Source organism: Mesocricetus auratus, unplaced genomic scaffold (genome assembly GCF_017639785.1).
Source record: "Mesocricetus auratus isolate SY011 unplaced genomic scaffold, BCM_Maur_2.0 Super-Scaffold_15014, whole genome shotgun sequence".
Lineage (NCBI taxonomy): Eukaryota > Metazoa > Chordata > Mammalia > Rodentia > Cricetidae > Mesocricetus > Mesocricetus auratus.
In genome coordinates, this window is record NW_024429186.1 from 70,849 (window position 1) to 96,789 (window position 25,941).

The 25,941-nt window shown below is 36.0% G+C and overlaps 1 protein-coding gene across 8 annotated transcripts in view; it reads right to left on the reverse strand.

Annotated features, from left to right (window-relative positions):
• The window catches only part of Tmem196 (transmembrane protein 196), a 49,425-nt gene extending 34,077 nt beyond the window's left edge, over nt 1-15,348 (reverse strand). For 2 of the 8 annotated variants that reach the window (XM_005084470.4, XM_013123955.3), the window contains exon 1: nt 14,376-15,346. In XM_005084470.4, coding sequence (XP_005084527.1) covers nt 14,376-14,522 — 147 coding nt within the window. In that variant the 5' untranslated portion in view covers nt 14,523-15,346. Of the gene's footprint in view, nt 1-13,779 lie in introns of all 8 variants that reach the window. The other 6 variants (XM_040742304.1, XM_040742303.1, XM_040742302.1 and 3 more) reach the window with 5 other exon arrangements.
• Between the last annotated feature and the right edge of the window lie 10,593 nt (nt 15,349-25,941).

Consider the following 25,941-nt stretch of genomic DNA (forward strand, 5'->3'; position numbering starts at 1 on the left):
AAGCAGATATTTCTCCTCTATGATATAAGCTATGGCTTTCCAATACTAATTATGTAATATATAAGTAAATTACAATATCCATTATCTTTATAAAAATAATAATATCAGTGTTAATATAGTTATTAGTTAAAGGATGAACTCATGTGAGAAGTCCATAAATTCAATTTTATCAACCCTGCAGGTCTTTCTTGGTGCTCCAAAGACTGTTCTAGAAATCTGTCAGCCTAAGATGGTTGATGAAACACAGTAGCAAAATCAACAGAGTTATATCCCTCTTTCCAAAATAACTAATACTTGAGAAAAACTTTATTGTAAGTGCCATAAAGAGGTGATGAATACTTCTTCTCTCTCATAATGACATTTTAATGTTTTACCTCCACAGTAGAAAACGAAGCCCACCCCTGTAATAAAAAGTACATAGCTATTACCATGATCAGAAATAAACTCTATTTGCATCTTAATGTGGCTTTATTAAAAAGCATTTGCCTTATAAAATAATTTTCTAATTTTAAGACTGTATGAGTGAAATCAGCATTTTTCCTATGCACCTAGGGCAATTCAAAGACCACATGGGGAATTAATTCAATTGAATAATGATCTCACAGCCTAGAGTTCATGCTTTATGATTGCATTTATGAAAGTTTGTGATGAAGTACAAAATATGGCCACTTTATATCTTAGATAGATGTGCTTGTATTTTTCTTACTTCCAAAGCTAATCACAGTATCCATTATAGAATCTATACCGAGAGCCTTCTATATAAAATTATGGCTTAACTTGTTGAACTCCAATGTTTCCTTAACTGCTGTGCAAATATAGTTTTGTTCATTTTCCTCTTCTGTTGACTTCTCTTAAAAATTAGAGCAAAATCAGGTTAGATGTAGTGATGCAAGTCTGTAGTGGATTGAATGAGAATGGCCTCCATAAGTTCATATATTTGAATGCTTGGCGAATAGGAGATGTGGCCTTGTTGGAGTAGATGTAGCTTGTTGAAGGAGGTGTGTCACTTGGGGTGGGCTTTGAGGTTTGAAAAACCCACACCATGCCCAGTCTTTGTTCTCCTGTCTCTGCTTGATACCTACTGATCAGCATGTAAAGCTCTCACGTAATACACCAAAATCATTCCTACCTTTTTCCTACTGTGATGATCATAGACTAAATGTTTAAAACTGTAAGAAAGACCCCCTCCCCCAGTGAAATACTTCTCTTTATAAGACTTGCCTTGATCACCTTGTCCCTTTATAGGAATAGAACACTAACTAAGAAAGGAGTCAGTACCAAATATTAGGGTATTACTGTGATGGCCTGATCATGCTGTTTTGAAGGCTTTGAGACTTGGGACTATAAATGTGGTTGGATTCTTTAAACTGTGGCTTAAAGGGCCATGTAAGTAGTACCACGGAAGACAGTAGTGCTGAGGACAATATGGACTGTAGGGCCTCAGCTCAAGAGATTTCATAAGGGAACAATATGATCTGGGCTACAGAAAATTCCTGTGCTATTTTGGCAAAGAATTGGCTGACTTTGGACCCTGTACAAAAAAGTCTGCTGGAGCTGAAATTGAAAAGTTTTGAACTAATGTCACTGGGTGTAGGAGATTCTCAATACACTCTAGTATTGACTGCATCCAATGATTATCAATGATCAGTCTTATGCAGATTTACAATGAAAAGGAGCAAGCCACTAAGCAGCAACCCTAACTGGTCTCTGTATCAGTTCCCCCTCCAGGTTTTTGCCCAGTTTGAATTCCTGCCCTAGTTTCTCTTAGTGGCCTGTGACTTGGGATATGCATGATGTAGTAATCTTAACTCAAATAACTCCCCATGATCAGGCTGAGGCAGGAGGATTAGAAGATTATATACATATATGTGTGTGGGGTTATATAACAACACCCTATCTCAAAACAAAACACAATGACAATAACAACAAAGCAAGCTAAAATTTTCAGTGAAATCAAAACAGCATGATGTTCATATACAGCTTTAAGTGAGGTCTAGTTCTTTTTGCATCTCTGCTTTACCTCTTGCTCTGTGACTTCTCCCTCCTTGTTGCTGACCATGCTTTAGTAACCCTAACCTATTGTTTCTGAAGCACAGAAAATGTAGTTCACCTCAAGACATTCATCCATATTTATTTCCAACTCGAAGCAGTACTATCCTTCCTTGTTATAGAAGCATTATCCTTTAGAAAATGCTGTTTTTACAGATGCATTTCCCCATTTCCATGCTGTTAATAAGGTTCTTTTATATTTTCCATAAATCTGTATCTTATGCTGTTCCATAAGGCATAATATGTCACTTGAATGCATGCATTATATATTCATTATTTACATTAGCTTTAAAATTAAGCCTCAGAAGATTAAGCACTACTGTGTTTCTCATATTTACTCTAGATCTAACTAAGAACATAGAGTGTGTTAGCTCTGGAATTAATACTTAGTGGCCAAATTGAATAAGAAATAAAATTGAGTACAGTGGGTGATTAGCTCATGGGAATGGAAACAGGAATCACCCTTTCTGCTTCCTACTCAGTTCTTCCTCCACACTCTCTTGCTATTATTTTTTTCTCACACAGAGCTCAGGCCCAGAAAATATTGCTATTTGCTGCAACAGTAACTTGTTCCATGTCTGTAAGCCTGCAATGTAGGTCCCAGCCCTATGCTGTGTTCTCTCAGTTTACTGACTTGGGCTCTGTCTGTTGTTGCTGGATCCACTGATCTCCAGGATATCCTTTATTTCACCCATTCCCAACTTTTCTGCATATTTGCCAGTGTTCATCTTCAAGAGGAGCAACTTTCCTGCTTTCCTATTTATATTCTCTACTTTTCTTAGTCCATGTAAAAACCTTGCCAATTATGCAGTGTTCTTTTTTACCCCAAAACTTAAACTAATTTCTTATTTTTCCATTCCAGAATGATGCACTGACATCTCAGTATAGCATGTTTCTTCCAGTCCAAAAATATTTCACAATCGGTAGAACTGGAAATCTGGGTCAATATATGTGTTTATCAATAGAGCCAAGATTTATCACAATTATAGTCAGTTGTACTGAAACAATGAAATATTGAGATGATAAAATGTTTTGTAGATACAAGTTGTCCTCCATTGGCACTGGACCTTGTTTTGTTTTTGCTGATTGGGGAGATAATAATAGTTACCCAAGCAAAGATGGGAATTAACAACAGAAAACACAATAGCAACAAACCTGACAGAAAGAGAGAGAGAGAGAGAGAGAGAGAGAGACAGAGAGACAGAGAGACAGAGAGACAGAGAGACAGAGAGAGAGAGAGAGAGGCATTAAATGAGAATTCACAGCAGATACTAAGAAAATGCTTTTTGTAAATGGTGTGGCAACTGAATGAAAGATGAACATAGACACATACAAACCGAAAAATCATTAGACATAGAGCCAAACACTTTGAATAAAGCCATTGCAGAAACCTATCCTTGTACCAGGTCTCAGATCTTTTGATACAGAGCTAAAGTTATTCTTGATCCTTAGAAAGACATTTCTTCACTTCTCCTACATCAGTATCGATATAATGTCACATTTCTTGTATTTATATAATGTGATATTTCTTTTGTTCAAGGTATTTTCAAGGTATTCTGTATCACATTCTGTTCCAATTTTGTTTTGTGTTCATTTTTCTTTAAAAAATTATCCAGTGAATATTTTGAACATGCTAAATAAACAAGGTTTGGTTTGGAGGCTGTTAGTGTTCCAAAAGTGGTAAGGGAAATTATAACTAAACTTATGAATTTTTCATGAGAATAACTTTGAGTTTGTGATGACTTTACATGTCTATTATTCAAATAAATCTTAGTCACTTTCACATAAGTGTCCATAAAAACAAAGCCTGTCTCAGATAGCAGACACAAAATAGGAAATGTTCTGATTCTAAATTTTTACCATTTTAGCCAGATAATAAAGATATATTGCTTTAAAATTAAATACTATGAACATTTAAGATAATCATGACTTCTAGAGGGGAAGTGAGAGGGCATGTGGTCAATACTGTCTATATATATGTTGTTATCTGTAGCATTTAATTTATTATAGAAGATTAAACTTTTTAAGTATTAAATAGAACTTTCCTATCATTTAAATCACAACAGCAATTTAAAAAGTATATTTGCAAGTAATTTAAGTATTAATGTAGATTATCCTCATTTACTTGATTTTTGTTTATATTTGGTCTTTTAGAGTCATTTGCCAGATATCAATAACATTAACTTAGATACTGGAAAAACTTGAAAGACAATCAAATATAAGATCCATAATTTGATTAAGGAAGTCTAAAAGATTTTAAACTTTAGAGGATGGACTTGTTGATGGAGAAAGAAAATAATTAATCCCTTTGCTACACGCCAGTTTGGAGTTTGATTTGTGACTGGTTCTGTTGGAATTGAAAACAGTCAGTGACCTGAGGGAAGAAGGGGATGGAAATTATGCTCTTTCCATGAATAGCCAACACAACAGATGGATGACTATCCAACATGTGTGGCAGTTCCTGAAAGATGGTCAGTTATGGAAATGGAGCGCAGCTGCAACAGAGGCCACATAGTAAATTTGTTTCCTGTCAGAACACGAGCAACTCAAATGCACTATATAATTATGTAAGTGACAATTATCATCTTCTTCAAAGAATTACTTATCTATCACTTGCCCTATGCCAATGTGTGCATAGCATAGTCATACATATTACTTTCTTTATGTTATTTAGACTTTTACTTCCTGTCAGTCATTTCATTAACTATTCTTAAGTCACTGAATTATAAAAATCTTGGATTATCTCATTGTCATCCCCTACATGAATAATTTTGTTTAGTAAGATAAAGCATAGAATAAAAGTATCAATTCTTAGGCAACATAGAATATTGCACATATAAATTTCCAATTATCTTAATATTAATGTTATTATCTTTTTATTTCACCAGCAAAGGCCATGTAGGAAAATGATCAACAACATACAAATAGAGAAAAGATCTAATATTTCCAACAGTCAAAGTAAAATGGAGGAGAAAAATCAAACATATATATATATATATATTTGGTAGATTAAACATAAATTATACTTCTTTATCTCAATATTTACTTAAAATAAGTACTCTGATATCCTTGAGCATGCACATTAAATCACAACCATTACTGCTGGTCCAAAATTGGTCATCAAGGTAACACACTTTCTAACTAGGAAATACAACCTAAATGATTGCAAATCTAGAGTCCATGTTCAATGCTGTCAATGAGAGTATAATAAAACCATCTCTAGAAATATCTATAGCATATAAAAATCAATTCAGAATATTTATTTTGTGGACAAAAGGTAAGCACACACAGCTGTTGTGAGTCAGACATGCCTGTCGAAGAACTAAGACATATATTTAATTGTTTAATATAAGTATGTATTTAGTTTTAAGAGAAGATTAAAATGAGTAGGCTTGCTATTTTGTAGAAGGGTAATGAGTAATGAGATAATGTAACTTGTTTACATTTAAGCAATTGTAAAATGCTAACTACAGAATTTGAGACCAGAATTTAATAGCTCCCCAAACTCCCCAGACTGTCATGCTTTCTTCGTTTTATGTTGATAACTCTAACAAAATATACAAGTTCTTATTTTCCACATGCCAGAATCTGTGAGAATAATTGAATACAAGAAATTATGAACTTATACCATTAACATGATGAGCAGTCATAGATGTGGTTAGATTTGTGGCATACATTTATACTCCCTTTACTCTCATGATTTTTCTCAGGCTATTTTAAAATTGAAGATGTATAACTTAGGGTCAACCCCTGGAGACTGTCTTGAATTTGAACAGTAATGCCTGTATCTACTGTCACTACCTCAGCCTCATCCAGTTCTATCTTAGCACAGCTCCCCAAGCCTAGTGCAGAATCACTGGTCTTGCCATTCTTATAGAACATTTTTAAAACTTCCATTTTATCTAGTGTGATGTTTTGGATAAGAGTGACCCCATTGGCTCATATATTTTAGTGATTGGTCCATAGTTGGTGGAACTGTTCATGGAGTAATTAGGAAGTTTGTTTTTTTGCTGGAATAGGTTGGCCTTGTTGGAGGAGGTGTGTCACTGGTGGGGATGGGCTATGGAGTGTCAAAAGCCCACAATATGTCCTGTCTCTTGTTCACTGTGTCTTGTTTGTGGATTGAATTTGAGAAATTGCTCCAGTATCATGGCTGACTGCATGTTGCCATGCTCCCTACCATGATGATCATGGAATCACCCTCTTAAGTTGTAATCAAGGCCTTAATTAAATGTTCTCTTTTATAAATTGACTTGGTCATGGTGTGTCTTCAAAGCAATAGACCAGTAACTAAGAGAAGTAAGTATACTTTTTACTTACCAATTCCATATGTGCTTATGTCTGCCTTATTAAAGCCAGTCCCCAAACACTCCTTAATATCATTATTCCCACCCTGTATGATTTTACAAGTAACTTGGCATTGTTACTCAACCCTCTTCCCTCTGTCTGATGGAAGTTTACCTCATCTCTGGGTCCAGATAAAGCTTCATGAAGAAGTTATCTTAGGCCTATCGCCTGTCCTTCTTATTTTGAGTACTGTTTAAGTTTGCTATTTTCATCTATATGACTTTTAATCATAATATTAAAAATCATGTTGCATTCAGAGCCATAGCTCACTTTTTATTTTTAAAGCTAAGGCTTAACTTTTAAAGACAATGAAAGTGCATGTAGAAGATCTTAAGATGATATATTCTGTTAACTTGTGGTCTATGTTTGTTGGTTGATTGGCTATCCCAGTATTTTTGGGAAAGAGATAAATATGTGATTGGGTCCTGGCGTTATGCCATCATATATGACTTCAGCTATGAAGAACAAATAATGAGATAAAGCCTCAATTAATGATTTTTTTATTCTCATGGAAATTTCCAAAATTCTACACATGCTTAAAAAGTATAGACTTTAAAATAAAACTGAAGGGCTTTACTACTAATCCAGCTTATTAATAAGAGACATAAGTTCTAGGTGGGCTCTTATCCTGTCTAAACTTTATAAAATAATTGTTGTTGTTATTATAAACTTCAGTGCCTATGGTCATACCTGGACATGTGTAATTCCTAATAATAAGTCATGCCATTGCTATTTCCAAATAAAACCAAATAAAACACAGCACTTTGCCTTTCAATGTAGTGTATTTGACTATTAATGCTTCCTTATATTTTGATCATGTAATTTTATTCAGCGTTTAACAATAGATCATAAACTAATGGAACATGGTTGCTTCCCAACTGTCCCAATAGTGACTAAAAAGTCATACCACTAATGAAGGTTACAGTGCTTCTTGTAGAGATATAGACAGATAAACAATACATCTGTAAATAATACAAGTTTGTTAACTGCTTAGAGAGCTGCTTGGAGACTTAAGTAAAACTATACAAATTTCAAAAACATGAAGTATCTTTAACAGAGACATTAGTATGTACTTTTGTTTTTATCTCATGGGAGATGTTTAAGTCTTTTAAAATGTTTCCTAGGGACTTTGTTTTGTTATTCAAATAGCAGTCACCATATCCCTACTATTTGACTTGCTTAATTGACCTAATTGTCTAATATATTTGATTGCTGAGTATTTTTATTGTAGTTTTGACTACTTTAACATGTTTAAACAGAAAACCAAAGAGAGAGGTATATTATACCAGTATCTACTTTTGTCATTTGTCTCTAGGTTAAATACTTACATAATAATTTTCCTATAGTTATTTTGGCATATTCTTGTAGTTGCCAATGTACATATTTCAATTAAATCAAAACCTAACAACACATATTTCACACAACAGACACAAAGGATAGTCAAATTATGGTTGACTGAGAATGTTGGGGATATGTTATGAATCAAGGCACCACTTGTTAACTGAGAGACCTAACAGTCTCCATTGCAGAAGGGCAATAGAAGAACATTAGCAACTAACATGCATGGGGCACCTGCACTGTGCAAGATTCTGGATGAACACTTGATAAATATTGTCTTCTTAACATCCTATATATAAAGAGAGAGACTAGGATTTCCCTTCCTTTATAAATAAGACTTGTCTTGGTAAAGAAACACAGCTTATCTAGAATTACGGAACTGTTAGAATCCAGTCTGACTGTCATTCAGTTTGGATGAAGTATACACAGATTAGATCAGCACTAAAGAGAAAGAATGCATAGTTTTGATTCTTGCAAAGGAAAGTATCCACACAGTTCACCTTGCATTGTCCTTGCTAAAAATATGCGCACTGGGGTGCTCTACTCAGTCATCTAGTTATCTGGGTATGGTCATCTTTGCATGCTGAAACATCTACTTGTACACTGGCTATCAGATGATTTTATGATATTTTTGACAAACTGTAGGCCTACTTACCTTGTTGAAAAAACACTCTCTGTAAGGTGTGTGTGTGTGTGTGTGTGTGTGTATGTGTGTGTGTGTATGGTATGTACCCATACACAGAATGTGCACTCTGACACCACGCTATATCACAAGCCCCTTTATTTGAATTAAGTAACAAAATAAAATTCTGAAATCTGAACTTCTCTAAATATAAAATTGATTTCTAACATAACACTATAAATAGAAAATTACAGAGTTAACCTTATATAATTCCTCAGAGCCAAAAGGTAGGTTCACCAAAATATTGTGTAAAATATGCCTGAAGTCTTTGTGTATAAGATATATATGTAAAGCATAAGTAACTTTTATTTTAAAAGTGGAGTCCCATGATCCAAATGATTCACTATATATACAACTATTCCAAAATATGACACAATACAAAATCTGAAATATTTCTAGTCCACTGCGTGTATGTGTGAGCATGCATGCACATTTGTATGCAAGTGCATGCATTCATACTTGATTTTTTGTGTGTAAATGTGGTTTGAGGGTTGAAACACATGGCCTTGAACATGCTAAGAAATTCCTCTACCATTAAGGTATATCACAAGACTTCTGCTTTTTCAGTGAAGTAAAACAATAACATGTAGACTTCACGACTCAAATGACATTTCTAACAAAATATTAATTGCTAATTAAACTGCCAAAGTGTCTCCTCCTTCAGTTGTATGTATGAATGCGATGTGTGCTCTTGTGCAAATGTATATGTACATACCAAAAGTATATGGTAGCTGTTAATGAGGAGGAAGACAAATATTCATGAGTGGATGTTTGGGGCATGCTTCCTATTTATGAATAGAATTGATTGTCTTACAAAGAGTAAGCGATTATTCAAAAATATTTCTTGTAGTTTAAGTGTATACTATATGGGTTAGCTTATATCTGAGTTCCTATTAAGAATCAACTCAATTATTTTAGTCAAAAACATTCAAATTAATAGATGTGATTTTGTTCAGATCATGTTTATATAAAGTGAATTACTAGCAAATATTTCCCTTCCCTATTGTTCCTAAACAAAGACTTCAGGCAAGTTACACCTTTGAATCAATTACAGACTAGATGGAAACTCTAACAGATGCCACCTAGCCATGAACACTGTTTAGATGTAATAATATCTCATAAGACAATGGTCAAAACACCATTTTATTCCATCATCCTATTATCACTCAATATTAGAAGGGAATATACTTATGTTTCTTTTGATACATGACATGGTCCTTGGACAATATCACATTCTGTAGAAGTTTAACACATTTGCCTTTTCAGTTTTTCTAATACCATTAAATACTAAGTCACATTTGAAAATGAGAATTTGAGTCACATAAGAGTCTCTGCCTGGGCTTTAACAGAATTCATGAATAATTTTCCTTATACCTACAAACTCTATCATAGCTGGGTTCTATTACCAAAACATGACTATTTAAGGACTAAAGTCCCTGAGGTTTTAATAAAATAATTGTTACTAATATTGATGATAAATAAGAAAAAAGAACTTTGGTATTCTTTAAATCAACATCTTAAATAAATCATTCATGATAACTTATGCAATTAAAATTAATTTAAAAGCAAAGCATAAATATACATTTATTTATTTATTTATTTTATCCGAGTATATGGAAGGGATTTTACATTGTATTATAAGGAATTTTGTCACTGTGGAAAAATAAATCACCTGGACAAAGACAGACTTAGCTTCAAAGTTGTGTAAATTTAAGGTCACTAAGGAGTTTACACTGTGTTATTTTAATTAAACAATACTGATATATTTAAATATTAAAATTTATATTTTGATACATACTGCACATCATCTTTGAAATAAAGTATAAAAAGTCTTGCGTTTGGCTGAAATAAAATGATAAAAGACTTATAGTTGGCTGAGTTGTTGACATGACGACCTAAGAATATGTAGAATTGATAACTGTTTTGATTATGCTACACATGTTATCCAGACAAAATATCAGAGTTATTAATTAGGTAAGTTAAAATATAATGCCAAATATTCTTCAAAAAAAGTAAGAGAAAAACTTCCTCAAACTAAATGATTTACAAAATGGAAGTACTAAAAATTTCAAAAGAAATTGCCTTATAATTTACATTTGGAAGAACCATGATTAGAAACTTTAAGGAATTAGACCTCACAAAATGAGTATCACATAAAGATGGCTAGAATTACAGTATGAGATCAACAATAATAATTTATTATTAATAATAATCAATTGTATTGATAATACAATTCAGACTTAGACAATTCTGAATGCTATCATTTGAATCTCTGGACTTCTAAACACCAAGTTAGACCAACAGGAGAGTAAGTGGTTCAGCACCTGCATGCTGCTAAATCCATCCCTATTGTCAAGGATGCTCTGTGGGTTAAGATTAGTGACACACAGAGAAACATGGGTACTTGAATTCCATTCAATAAATCTTCCAAATTGATTCTGCCTCACATATCTGACCTTTCCAAAGCAGCTTATTCAATGGTTCTTTCACTGTCACCTCACAATTATGAATTCTTGTTTTTTTTGGTTCAATTATTAATTTTTTAGTTGTAGTGAAATGTCAAGGAAGAACAAATATGCTATGAAAATCTATATCCTTATGAAATGAAATAAAATGATCCTTTTCCTTCTAATTGCACTCATTTTTAGGATTGATTATAGAATATTATTTTTCTAGTTGTGAAATAGTGCCTGAAAATCATCCCTGTAAGCATGTGTATTACATCCTTAAGCCCTTTACATTTGCATTACTTCAATGTAAGTCATTAAAATTAGCATATTTGAGGACAAATAATCATGTAGCTTCCTAAAACTTCCAGCTACTAGTCCTACCTATAATTTCAGTCTCTCTCTATAAAAATAATCCTCTGCACTGCAACCTTTATTTCCACTGACTGTAAATTTAATTCAGAAATCTGTAATAATGATATTAATGTTTTGAAGTAAAACTTCATGCACTAATCAAAACACAGTCTTATTTCGACTATATTCTGACAGGTTAATTATTGTGTGTCTCATTCATATTCATAAAAACACAGATTTTAATTCATAAATTCCCAGAGAAATTATTGATTTTTATATTGAGCTTCCCTCTTTGTCTTCCTGGAGTCTCTTTAGGAAGTAAGAATTACTATTATGATGATGATTATTAGAAAATGAGAAAATCTATTGCTTCATCCTGGCACAAAGCATATTATGCTGTCTTTCTGTCTTTATCTTCTTTACACCTAAACCTCATAAAAACAAAGGAGTTTTTACATCCCATTCCATCCTATATCATTGTTTCCATCTATGCAGCCCCAGAGGTTCTCATTTCTTACACCCACCTCTGCAATCTTAGGTATCCAGGACAAGCAGCTCACATTTACTTCTTATGATACATCACACACTTTTATAAAAGATTGTAAAATATTCATTAATTGGTACATATGCCAACCCTCTTTTTTGGTGTGAGAAAACTTGTTAGTCTCCCAACTACATAATGGTAATTCTGAGATTCATATCCAGTTGGTTTGCCTTATGACCTTACCTCATGAAATATTAACACTTTGACATACTTATTTCAACTCCAGAAAACTTTAAAGGCTCTTAGTACTTCTATTGGTATCTCACTGTCCTTGCCAACTTTTCTTTTCCTCTTTTACTTACTATCTTTCTGAGGTCATACTTTAACTTCTTAGCTCTACCAGTGCTAACGATATACCCATTTTGTTTCCTTTGCCAAGTGATACCCATTTGAAGATTGTATTCTGACTTATCTTTTATAGCTTCTGTAGAGAGTAATAAAATGCCATTCACATATTGAACTCTCTACAAATATTGGTTATATGGATTTAGCAGAGAAGGAATGAACAGATAGTCCAAAATATATCACAAAATAATTTGAAATCATTTGAGCAATATGCTTAGCAAATCTCTGACTTGAAAACCATTATTATTCCAATTTGGAATTTTTTCTTTACAAATTTAAATTTTTGTGTGTTTTTGACTTAAAAAACTGAGTAATTCAAACATTTCAGTTTCCAAATAACTTATTCAGTTGACTGAATCCTTTGATTTTTACCCATATTACAGTATTCAAAACTATTCTTCCAGGAAATGTGGTGAGTTGTGCTTACTGGAAAAAATAATTAAAGTATAAATTATTGTTTATAGTAATAACTATATCAATGTAAATGACTTGTTTTCTTTGAACTGAATAAAAAGTTTTTGCATATGTGAATATATTAACTCATTTATATAATATCCTGTTTGGAAGGGAGAAAAGGTTAATTATTTTTAAAAATAACAAGCTAACAGTTACTTAAAAGATATTAAAGATAAAATGATTTTAAGATATCATTTAGAGACAGTTTACTTTAATTCACTCAATTTCTTGTGTTTAAGAAATGGGAGACATTTGCCTATATGAGGCTTTTCTTTCTTGAACCATCAGGAGATCACATTTCTCCCTCTTTCTTTACATGTTGGCATTGCACTTTATTTTGACAGTTGCCCACTAGAAATTTTGATAATTACAACAAACACAACTCTCAAATATTTATAGTGATACATTAGATGTAAAATTTAAGATGTGCCTCTTATTCTTTCAAACTCAAACTTATTACCTACATCAGCAAGACTCCCATAATAAATAATAAGGTAGTTAATGGGTGTTAACTACAAATGTATGGAATCAAGAAAAAAGATTCTTGGGAGAATTCAATTCTAGATTTGCATTTTTAATTTTTTAAGTTCTGCAATTTATAAACATGTATCTCACCTGATGTGGGGTAGAAGAGTATAAAAGATAATTATCCAATGTACAATTTCACAGCATTGAGAGGGCCAGAATACCTTTTATGAATAGCTTTGGAATGGATTTTCTTAAGTTTCTAAATGGTCTTTTGCTTAGTAATTTAGAGATGAAATTATGATTGGTAAATGCAGTATGGATTGTTAACAACAGAATAGCTTTCTAATGAATTATGCAAAAAAATTAGTCGTGCTAGAGACCTATATTGGAATGGCAGCTCTGAAGAGGTAGGAGAGAGAAGGAAGAAAAGAAAGGTGGTGGGACAGACAGACAGACAGACAACACACACACACACACACACACACACACACACAGGCACGCACATACAGAGAGGGGGCTAGTACAGACAGCAAAGAGAAAAGGGTGCTTTTTCATGATCAAGTAGTTATTTTATTGATTCTTGGTGGCAGCAAAGGATCTGCTTCCTTGCAATTCATCCTATATAACTAAACTAAACAAGAGGCTTTTAGCTCTGCCCCTGACCTGAAAAAAACGACATTATTTTCTGAACAGGTAGGCACTCTTTAAAGTGAATTACTCTACAATTAGAACGGCATTGCATTACTTACCTTTGTTTAACTGATGGCCTAGAACAACAGAATATTCAGAGCTCAGTATCAGAAAGGTAGCAAGGCAAATTCAAAGTAGCGCTTCCTGGAGTGGTGCTCAACCCCTTCTCAGACATTTCAAAGTCTCAGCTCACTTTCCCTTTTATTTATATCACTGTTGCATGGGAGCACTTTAATCATACTGACCACAGTTAAACGGATAATAATCCCTGCTTGCTCTTGGTACAATAAAATGATGTAACATTTTCAGTAAAAGAAATAAATGATAAATGAGTTTGCCCTTGGCAGGTGTGACCCTGTAATGATTAACACTGGTCAGCCTTTTACAGAATCAGCCAGTGGAGAATGACCCTCTCCTCAAGTTTAAAGCCAGCCCTTCAATTGGGTCTTAAGCCCAGGTAAGAGTAAAAAAAGCTTCCCCAGTACATAAAAAGACAATATAAATCAGCCAAGCTTGTCAATGCGAATCTACAGGCAGAGGAGAATTATAATTTTCTTTCCCCAGGAGACAGTGACTAAGGCACACACACTGACCATCCCGAAAAGAGGTAAAGAGAGAGTGAAATGGCTCAACGTACACACACCCCGCTCCATACCGGGGACGAGTCTCCGAGCTGCGGTGTGTGCTCTCGGAGGGCGAGGCTGAAGCTGACTGCCCCCACGGCCACGCTGGACACCCCCAGCCCTATCTCCAGCACAGAGAGCACCAAGAGGCTCCCAATGATCTGGCTGCTGGTGCACATCCTCCTTGAGTCATCATTCCTTTCAGCTCAGAGAAGGAAGCCAATCATCCACCTTTTTCTTCCAGTCCTCCTTAGCCCTTTCCACCCCCTACCACAGTCAATATCCTCAAACTTTTCTCTTTTCACCGGCAAAACAGTATCCACAAGATCTGGATTTCGAGAACCAGAGAACCATTTCCGTGGCCAGGCCAGAGGAGAAAGAGCTGGTCCAGCCCCTGGCACGTTCACACAGGAATCGCCGGCGGTGGGTGGGAGTCTAGAAGCCAGCACTGGGGAGCGGGGCACTGGAGAGCAGACTCTGGATGTGAGCCCAGGCAGCTTGCAAGGAGCTGTCCAGAGTTCTGCCGCGTCTGGGTTCCGCGCTCCCTGGAGCCTTCTGCACCTTTCAGGCTCCCTCCTCTTTCCCAGTGGGTGAATGGAGCTTGGCTTCCTAGAGATAAAGGGGGACCACTCACAACCCCTCTCCGCCAGTCCTTTTGTCTTCCCCTCCTTTGTTTCCCTGGCAGCGCAAAGCGCTTCTGTGAATCCCTAGGTCTCCAGGCAGAGCAGGTGGATGGTATTCAGCACCACATTCCTCGCACTTACTGTGCCGCCAGAAACGCGACCTTGTCTGATGGCCTCTTTCCATCTGGTTAATTGTTCTCCATTGTCGTCCTCCCCCTCTCTCTTGATCTGATTCTCTCTCATTGCTATGACCTCATTGGGGTTTAGGAGGCTGACAGGAGGGAAAAATCCTGATGTATTTGTGGGTCTTGGACCAATACTCTTGACTGACCCCTTATTTGCCCCACCCCTGGAGCCAACCAGAGGATCCCAAACTCTACCTTTGCATCTCCTCTACTCCCTTCTGGATTTCTACCCTGCCAGGAGGGGTGACTATGGCTGATGCCTACGTCACTGTCACTGTGGGTTAACTGTATGCAAAACTTTCCTCCACATGTAGTTTGCTTAGGGAATAGCGAGAGCAAATGAAGGCCAAATGCACCAGAAAAAAGAGAAATCAGACCTCTGATATCACAAAAATTTCAGGGGACTTTTATTGAAAAACTCCTCTGTCCCAGTGAGCCCAGGCTGGAGCCTGCTTATTAAGAGAGAGGGTCCAATCTCTGCCTTCACTTCCTGGCACCTTTCTATTCTAGGGGGGAAGAAGCAGTCAGCTGGAGCCACACTTCCCTTGCTAGCCAAGTGTCCACATATCCTGAGTGAGATCCAGCATGACAGAAGCCCTATGTTCTTATCTAGGAAAGATAACTGAACAGATCAGACTGAAAAGTTGAGAGATACATATACTTAAATACTACACCAAAAGAAGCATTACTTATGAACAGAGAAAATGTTTGATCTAGGGCATAACTGGATCAGACCATATTCAATTTCCAGATTTTGCCCCAGGAAACATCTTAATGTGTTGCATGAAAGTTACTGAAAATGTGGAGGGGGTCTGAGGCATGGATCCATCAACCATTTTTCTCAAGAACTAGTTCTTCAATTAGAGATGACTTGAAGGAAAATGTAGAAAAGGGGGTCCAGTTACAACCTTGGCCTCTGCCCAAACATGGCTCATATTCTTTTGTTTTTTCAAGCTCCAATGTTGAAGAAACAGAAACCCTAATTCTGCAGTGGAAGTGTCAGTTTCATCTTTAAACATTTGATCAGGGCTTGCGTCATAGCTTAACTTCTATACTTTCATTTATTTTTTATGATACTAACTATTTTGATTGTGTTAGAACTACAATCTCTGTCACAAGAAAGCTCTGTGTTCAATAAATATCTTCGAGGGTATTTTACACAAATATTTTATTTTTAAAACAATCTTGTTTTACATACCAATCCTAGTTCCCTCTCCCTCTTGTATCCCCCCCACCTTCTCCCAAGCTACTCCCATCTACTCCTCTGAGAGGGTGAGGCCTCTCATGGGGAATCAACAAAGTCTGTCACATCATATGGGGCAGGACTGAGGCCCTCCCCCTGTATCTATGTTGAGCAAGAGATCCCTCCATAGGGAATGGGCTTCAAAAGTCAGATTATGCAAGAGGAATACTGATTACACTGCTAATGGCGCCACACACTGACCATATCACACCACCATTCAGGGAACTAGTTTGGTCCTATGAAGATTCCCTAGCTGTCAGTCTGGAGTCAGTGAACTCCCACTTGCTTGCATCAGCTATTTCTGTGGGTTTCTCCATCACAGTCTTGACCCCTTTGCTCATATTATGGATACTCTCTCTCTATGACTGGACTCCAGGAGTTTGGCCTAGGGCTTAGCTATGGATCTCTGCATCTGCTTACATCAATTACTGGATAAAGGTTCTATGATGACAATTAAGGAAGTCATCAATCTGATTACAGGGGAAGGGCAGTTAAGGTATCCTCTCCACTATTGCTTAGATTCTAACCCTTGTGCATTCCTTGAAATTCTTTCAGTGCCAGGTTTCTCACTAACCATATAATGGATCCCTCCATCAAGGCATCTCTTTCTTTGCTCTCCCTGTCCCTCAACTTGACCATCTCATGTGTGCTCCTGTTCTCCTCTCTGATCTCCTTCTCCCATCTCAACTTGCCTACTCTCCCCTATGCTCCCAATTTACTCAGGTGATCTTGTCTATTTCCCCTTCCCTGGGGATACTTGTATGTCCCTCTTAGGGTCCTCCTTGTTTCCTGGCTTTTCTGGGGATGTGGACTGTAGGCTGGCTATCCTTTCCTTTATGTGTAATGTTCACCTATGAGTGACTACATCTCTTTTTATCATTCTGTGTCAGAGTTACCTCACTCAGAATGGTTTTTCTCTATGGAAATTTCTTTTTTTATATATTTGTCAGTTTGTCATTTAAATTAGAAACAAGCTTGCTTCACATGTCAATCCCAGCTCCCTCTCCCCCTCCCCTGTACCCCAACCCCAACAACCCTCCAACCCCATCCCCCCCTGTTCCCTAGGGAGGGTGAGGCCTTCCATGGGAGAATTTTCAAAGTCTATCATATCATCCCTGGCAGGGCCTAGGCCCTCCCCTATGTGTCAAGGCTGAGAGAGCATCCCTCCCTGTGGAATGGGTTCCTAAAGTCCATTTGTATGCCAGAGTTAAATACTGATAGTTTGTGGCTATTGTAAAGGGTGATGTTTCTCTGAATTATTTCTTAGCCCTTTTATTATCTATATATAGTAGAGACAATGCTTTTTTTAGTTAATCCTGCCACTTTGCTAAAGGTATTTATCAGCTGTAGGAGTTTCCTGGTGGAATTCTTTGTGTCATTTATGTAGACTATCATATCATCTGCAAATAGTGAAAGTTTGACTTCTTCCTTTCCAATTTGTATCCCCTTGATCTCCTTTTGTTGTCTTATTGCTCTAGCTAGAACTTCAAGTACAATATTGAACAGATATGGAGAGAGTGAACAACCTTGTCTGGTTCCTGATTTTAGAGGAATCACATTGAGTTTCTTTCCATTTAATTTGATACTGGCTGTCCATTGGTGTATATTGCCTTTATTATGTTTAGGAATGTTTCTGTTATCACTGATCTCTCCAAGACATTTATCATGAAGGGGTGTTGGATTTTGTCAAAGACTTTTACAGCATCTAGTGAGATGATTATGTCGTCTTTCTTTTTCAGATTGTTTATATGGTGGATTATAATGACGGATTTTCGTATGTTGAACCATCCTTGCATCCCTAGGATGAAGCATACTTAATCACATTGTATGATTTTCCTGACATGTTCTTGGATTCGATTTGCCAGTATTTTATTGAGTATTTTGCATCAATGTTCATGAGGGAGATTGGTCTGTAGTTCCCTGAGTTAGTTGTGTCTTTGTGTGGTTTGGGTAGTAAGGTAATTAATTGTAGCCTCGTAAAAAGAGTTTGGCAGTTCTGCTTCTATTGTGTGTAACAATTTGAAGAGTATTGGTATTAGCTCTTCTTTGAATTTCTGGTAGAATTCTGCACTGAAAACATCTGGCCCTGGACTTTTTTTGGTTGAAAGACTTTTGATGTCTGCTTCTATTTCTTTAGGAGTTATATGCCTATTTAAATTGTCTATCTGTTCTTGATTTAATTTTGGTAAGTGATATCTATCCAGACAATCGTCCATCACCTTTAAATTTTTCAATTTTGTGTAGTACAGGTTTTCAAATGATGACCTGATGATTCTCTGGATTTCTCCGATGTCTGTTGTTATGTCCCCCTTTTCATTCCTGATTTTGTTAGTTAGCATATTCTCTCTCTGCCTTTTTGTTAGGTTGGATAAAGTCTGTCTGTCTTGTTGATTTTCTCAAAAAACAAATTTGTTTCATTGATACTTTGTATTGTTTTCCTTGTTTCTACTTTATTGATTTCAACCCTCAATTTGATTATTTCCTGGTGTCTACTCCTCCTGGGTGAGTTTGCTTCTTTTTGTTCTAGAGCTTTCAGGTGTTCTGTTAATTCCTACTTTGGCTACTCTCCAGTTTCTTAGAACTGCTTTCAAAGTGTCCCATAGGCTTGGGTATGTTGTGCCTTCATTTTCATTGAATTCTGGGAAGTCTTTAATTTCTTTATTTCTTCCTTTACCCAGGAGTGATGCAATTGAGCATTGTTCAATTTCCATGAGTTTGTGGGGTTTCTGTAATTTGTGTTGTTGTTGAAATCTAATTTTAAGCCATGGTGGTCTGATAAGATACAGAGGGTTATTCAAATTTTTTTGTATCTGTTGAGGTTTGCTTTATTGCCACATATGTGGGTGATTTTATAGAAGGTTCCATGTGGTGCTGAGAAGAAGGTATATCCTTTTGTCTTTGGATGGAATGTTCTATAGATGTCTATTAAACCCTGTAGGAGGAAGTCTGATGCCGCCATTAAACATGTGACTTACTAAGTCTATGCCGCCATTAAACCCAGGGTGAACAGATGTCCATCGTGCACGGCCAGCTGCGGGTTCTATATGAAGATGGTGTTTTCTTCCTAAAGGCAGTGACACCATAGCTGCATTTAGGAAGAAAACACCATCTTCATATAGAACCCGCAGCTGGCCGTGCACGATGGACATCTGTTCACCCTGGTGCTTTGTGACTCCAAACACATTTGTGCTCTCCTGTTGGCTTTACGGACGCTGTAACGATACGCGACACACAATTACGGAAAGTGAAGCTAAGTATTTAATGTAGAAAATTACTCACAAGATACCAAACCCCGAGAAGCCCAGCAGATCTCAGCTAGTGACTGGACCGGAAGCCGAACTCCAGGAAAAGAGAGCGAGACTTCCTGTGCGCTGTCTTTTATGCCTTCCCCCGTAACGCCCCTAGCCATGCCCAAAAGTGGGCTTGGCTAGTGACGTAGTTCCGCCTATGTATGTATACGTCTTTACGTCCAGCCGTACACGTCTTTAGTCCTGCCTAAAGTGGGTGTGGTTAGCGGTGTGGTAAACCGCCCTTTTATTACCTCATCTGTATGCGCCTCTAGTAAGTCACATGTTTAATGGCAGCATAGACTTAGTAAGTCACATGTTTAATGGCGGCATCAGACTTCCTCCTACAAACCCAATTGGGTCATAACTTCTGTTAGTTCCTTTGTTTCTTGGTTAAGTTTCTGTCTGGAGGACCTGTCCAGTGGTGAAAGTGGGGTGTTGGAGTCTCCCACTATAAGTGTGTGGGGTTTAATGTGTGATTTGAATTTTAGTAATGCTTCCTTTATAAATGTGGGTGCCTTTGTATTTGGGGCATAGATGTCCAGAATTGAGACTTCATCCTGATGGATTTTTTCTGTGATGAATATGAAATGTCTTTCTTCATCTCTTTTGATTAATTTTAGTTTGAAGTCTAATTTGTTAGATATTAGGATAGCTATACCTTCTTGCTTCTTAGGTCCATTTGATTGGAAAATATTTTCCTAACCCTTAACTCTGAGGTAACATTTGTTTTTGAAATATTGGTGTGGTTTTTGTATGCATCAGAAGGATGGACTCTCTCTTCATATCCATTCTGTTAGCCTGTGTCTTTTTATAGGTGAATTGAGACAATTGATATTGAGTGATATTAATGGTCATTGATTGTTAATTTTTGTTTGTTTTGGATTTGTTTTTTGGTGGTGGCATTGTGTGTGAGTTTTTCCCCTATTTCTGAATTTTGGTAAAGTGAGATTATCTATTGTCTATGCTATTGTGAGTGTAGTTAAATTTCTTGGGTTGGAGTTTTCCTTCCTGAACTTTCTGTAGGGCTGGGTTACTGGATATGTATTGCTTGAATCTAGTTTTGTCATGGAATATCTGTTTTCTCATCTATAGTGATTGAAAGCTTTTCTGGGACTAGAAGTCTGGGCTGGAATCTGTGGTCTTTTAGTGTTTGTAAAATGTCTATCCAGGGCCTTTTGGCTTCCAGAGTTCCATGGAGAATTCAGGTGCAATTCTGATAGGTTTGCCTTTATATGTTCCTTGGCCTTTTTCCTTTGCTGCTTTGTATGTTTGGTGCTTTGATTATTACGTGGTGAGGGGACTATTTTGTGGTTCAGTCTGTTTGTCATTTGGTAAGCTTCTTGTACTTTCATTGGCATCTCCTTCTTCAGGTTGGGAAAGTTTTCTTCTATGACTTTGTTGAATATGTTTTCTATACCTTTGAACTGTGCTTCTTTGCCTTCTTCTATACCAATGAGTCTTAGGTTTGGTCTTTTTACAGTATCCCATATTTCTTGGATATTTTGTGTTAAGGATTTGTTGGATTTAAGATTTTTGTTGGTAGATGAATCTATTTCCTCTAATTTATCTTTAGCATCTGAGATTCTGTCTTTCATCTCTTGTATTCTGTTTGTTAAGCTTGCATCTGTAGTTCCTGATTGTTTATTCAGATTTTCTATTTCCAGCATTACTTCAGTTTGTGTTTTTTATTGTCTCCATTTTGGTTTTTCAGGTCTTGAACTGTATGAATTGTTTGATTGTTTTTTCTTGGCTTTCCTTAAGAGATTTGTTGATTTCTTGCATTTTTTTGGTTTGTGTTTTCTTCTATTTATTTAAGGGATTTTCTCATATCCTTTTTGAGGGCCTCTATCATTTTCATGTGGTTGTTTTTAAGATCATTATCTTCTGTTTCATCTGTGTTGGGATGTTCAGGTCTTCCTGGTGTAGAGCCCCTAGATTCTGGTGGTATCATATAAGTTTTTCTGTTGTTGGATGTGTTCTTATACTATTGTCTTCCCATCTTTTATTCCAGGGGGTATAGGGAGGTCTCTCCCTCTCCTGGTGGGTATGGGTTCAAGACTCTATCTGATCCTCTGTCTCTCTCTCTCTTTCTTTCTCTCTCTCTCTCTTTCTCTCTCTCTCTCTCTCTCTCTGTCTCTCAGAGGGAAGAGGGGCAAGATCAGAATGTTAGCCAATGATGCCTCCACGTCCCTCTGCAGGGTTTGGTGGCAGGAAGAGTCTGGTGACAGCGAGTCAGCTCAATAATTACTTTAGAAAATCTGTTTCCCTTTTTATAGTATGTTTCTGTATAAAGAATTCTACACTATTTTTTTTGCTTATTTTTAAATTTAATCAATGTAGTGGATTCAATTTGTCCTCTTCCTGTGATAGTTTTAGTATTAGATGGAAATCTGCAATTCATTCCTTTATTCTCATGTTATCTGGTTCTTTTAAAGTTTTAATACTTATCACTGGATATGCAATGATATTAATAACTATATTAAATATGTTTAAATGATGAGATATACATAATAAATAACAAGAAGAAATTATCAGAAAGGGTAAACAGGGGAAAAGACTCAACCATATGTTTTGTGCAAAATGTACACTTTAATATAAATTTAACTATGTTAAAAATTAATGGAAGGGAAACAATGGTTATGTTATCAATAGATAAAATATAATTCAAAACCAAATTGTTATTAGAGACAGCAATAGATAAAATAAAAAATAAAAGATTAGCTCATCAGGTAGACAGTATGTGCTTTCTCTTGACCCATCCTTGCATCTGTTTGCATGGCTTCTAAAAAATATGCTTTTGTGTTGTAAAGTTCCACAAGAACAGGACTTGAGGGTGGATTAAGACCGTCAACCCCCGAAGAATTAGCATCCTCAGTTCAACAATGAACAAAGGGCTGATTTTGCTACCAACCACTTGATCAACATGGGAACCCATTTTGTCAAGTTGAGGATTGTAATGCTCATTGGCCTATCAGACACACTAATCCCAAAGAAAGACTCACTTGTGCTGCTCCCATGTTCTGATATTCATATTCCTGGATAACAAATATTGCCATGGTAATTTTTAGAACAGCAAACAAATTGTAAGACAAGAACACTCACAGATGAACCTCAATACCCAGATGTCTAATGTGAACACTCCTAATGACAGAACTTCAATCATGTGAGGGAAAAATTCAGGCATGGTAGTGTTTGCCTTTAATCCCAGAATTCAGGATGAAGAGGCAGCTGGATATCTGTGAGTTCATGGCTAACCTGAGTTCCAGGACAACCAGGGGTGTTACACAGAGAAACCCTGTCTCAAAAATAGGAAACAAAAAAAAAACACACACACACACCAAACAAAACAAAATGCAAACAAACACAAACAACACCACCCCCAAAATGGAAATGTAAATCTCTATAGTTGCAGTTGGTGATTTTTGATAATCAATTTGATGAGCAAATGAGAAAATTAATCAAAGACATAGAAGATCTGAACACACTATCAAGCAAATGTTAGTAGTCTGTTTAATAGGCATCATATTTCTGAATTTTCTATCTTAATGAGAATCAAACATCTGACTATAGAGACCCATCGAAATGCTGATATTTGCATGAATCTTATAGCCAGAAAAAGAGTTTCCACATCCTTTTAAGATTTCTGATAATCCCACGATCATTTTAAAATTAGCATTTAAATATTTAACAATTGTTTCTGTTATATTCTTTTGATAACAGCAATCATCTACATATTTATTTAAAAGTAAAAGAAATTGATGAGAATAAGCTATTAAGTTATGTTAACCAAAGTGAAAAGTAGATTAACATAAAATGCTAGAGCTGAAAGAGCTGGGCATACCTCTCTTCTTAGATTTTCACCATATTTAAATCCTTTCTGCCACACAACTGACTTATTCAACTTTTTGAACGGCCAGGAATACACTGAATTAATAAAATGTCTAAATATTAAACTATAATAATCCAGGCAGACCTGTTCTTGCCCCGTGGGAAAATGGTACAGTACTTCACCCCTCTAAACATTGCAGGCAGTACTCTGGCCATTTAAGAGGCAAGCTGTGCCCACTTCTGCTGTCTCCAGGTGTTTTTTCAGAGAAGGCAGCTCTAGCTATCTCCCTCTGTCGCTGTCTCTGCCTCTCTTTATCTCTTCTTTTTTCTCTTCCCTTATGCCCTTACCTTCTATCAATAAACTTTCCACATAAGCTTTGTCTGTAGGTATCCATCTATCTCCTACCTGCCCTTTGTCTCTCACCTGTTGCAGGACTTGCCATGGTCCCACCTTCACCCGGTATTGCTAACATAAGCTAACATCTTGTTTTAATGAGTTCAACCTAGTTTTCTAACTTCTATGTTCTTGTATGACAGAGAACATGTATACAAGCTATGTTATCATAATAACTATTAAATAATTTAAAACTGTATATGTTTTACACTGTGGATAGTATTCACAGGAGAAAATTCTAGGTCTTTGAGGATATGCATAAAATGGCCCTTGTTCTTCATGTGTCTTTATTGGTACTTGTTTCTAAAGTAAACACCTCATAAAGGAATACAAAATAACTGAATAAAGTTCAAGAGCTCAGATTAGTTCCATCTAGTAGAGGATAATTACCTCTAATATTTTACATTTCTGTAAATGCTAACTATTGTGATTGTCTTCATTTTGGGACATGTTGTGAGCTATTGTTTCATGCTGAATTTTTATTCAAAAAACATTATGGAGTGTCCCCCACCCTACTGTCCTTTTTCCTCAGTCTTGTATTTGTATAGTTGTTTTTCTTGTAACCTAAGAGCAGGTCCATTAATTTATTATTATATAATTTCATCTAGTTACCTTTGGCTTCATTGTTTCCCACTAAGAGCTACTTGGATCTTCTTTCTGTCATATCAGGTGTGGAGCCTAAGCAGTGTACCTGTCTATGCAAGTTTCATGCTTCTTGTTCTGAACATTTCTAAAAATGTCAGTTTTATAATCATAGGAACTTTTAACAACCTCTGTTTTTTGTGCATTATGTATTTCTGTCTCTGTTATTCTAGATTTTGCCATTCCAGGGTTTATTACTTACCATATCCCTCACATTTCTTCTCCTGCTTCCCTCAAAATACATGTTCATCTCAGTAGTTCATAAGAAGATGTTTAATACTTTCTATTCATTTACTTGCTATTCAACACATGATTTACAATTATAATCAGAATTCTGGTTTCAAGAGACAGCTGTCCATTTAGTTCTATTTCCAGCAAAGTATATGGCTAGGGGTTACCCATGTGTTTAGAGACAGACATGTATGTCTCACTCTGCCAGTGCTTCTTTCACTAATTGTTTAATTTTAAGATAGCACGAACTTGCCAGCTTGTTGAGCAAATGCTTATAAATACCTCATGCACAAACAGATTAGAAAAACTCAAAGTATCAATGCTTGTTGCCACTATTAAAAATAACTGAGATAATCAGCTTAAAAAGAGGAAAGGAGGTTTGGTACAGAGTTTTAGGAATTTGAAGTCCTAATCACTGGGCTTTGTAGCTTTGAAGCTTGTGGTGAGGCAGCAGAGAAGGGCAGGGAGAACATGGAGGAGAAAACACATTCAACCCTTGGCCAGAAAAGGAAGAGAGTTCCATAAGCCACTGGAGGGCACGTTCCACATAACCCAAGATCATCTACTGGACTCCACCTGTAAAAGTTCCCAGTGTTTAAGTAATACCAAGCTGGGGCCAATGGAGGGTGCTTTTTGGATCCAAACTACAGCAATTACAATAACGTATTTCCTAGACACTATTTATTTTCATGGAATCTAATTACAACAACTCAACATGATTATTCTCTTTGTTTCTTTTACTGAATCATTTAAAGACATAAAAAAAGGAGAATTATAAATTTAAAATGAAGCATTTATGACAGTTTTTTCATACATTAATAGCTATTAAAATAAGAAGGGAAACAATTTCTCAGAAAATTTTACAGTGTAACGAACAAGTAATTTTTATACCTTAAAAATAATAACAAATTGAGTTAAAATGTTTAAAAATTGTAGACTAGATAGTAATGAACACTACAATTAATTAGTACTCTCACTGCACCAGAAATATTTGTTCTAAGATGGCAATTAGCATCATTAGGAAGAAATGAAATAGCAATTCTTACAAATACTATGAGAAAAAAGGGCATATATTAAAATACATTTAGTGACAATATTACCTAAACTGTTATTTTGTGAGGCAGTAATCCAACTTTTTAATTTTCTCTTTAGTAGATTTCCA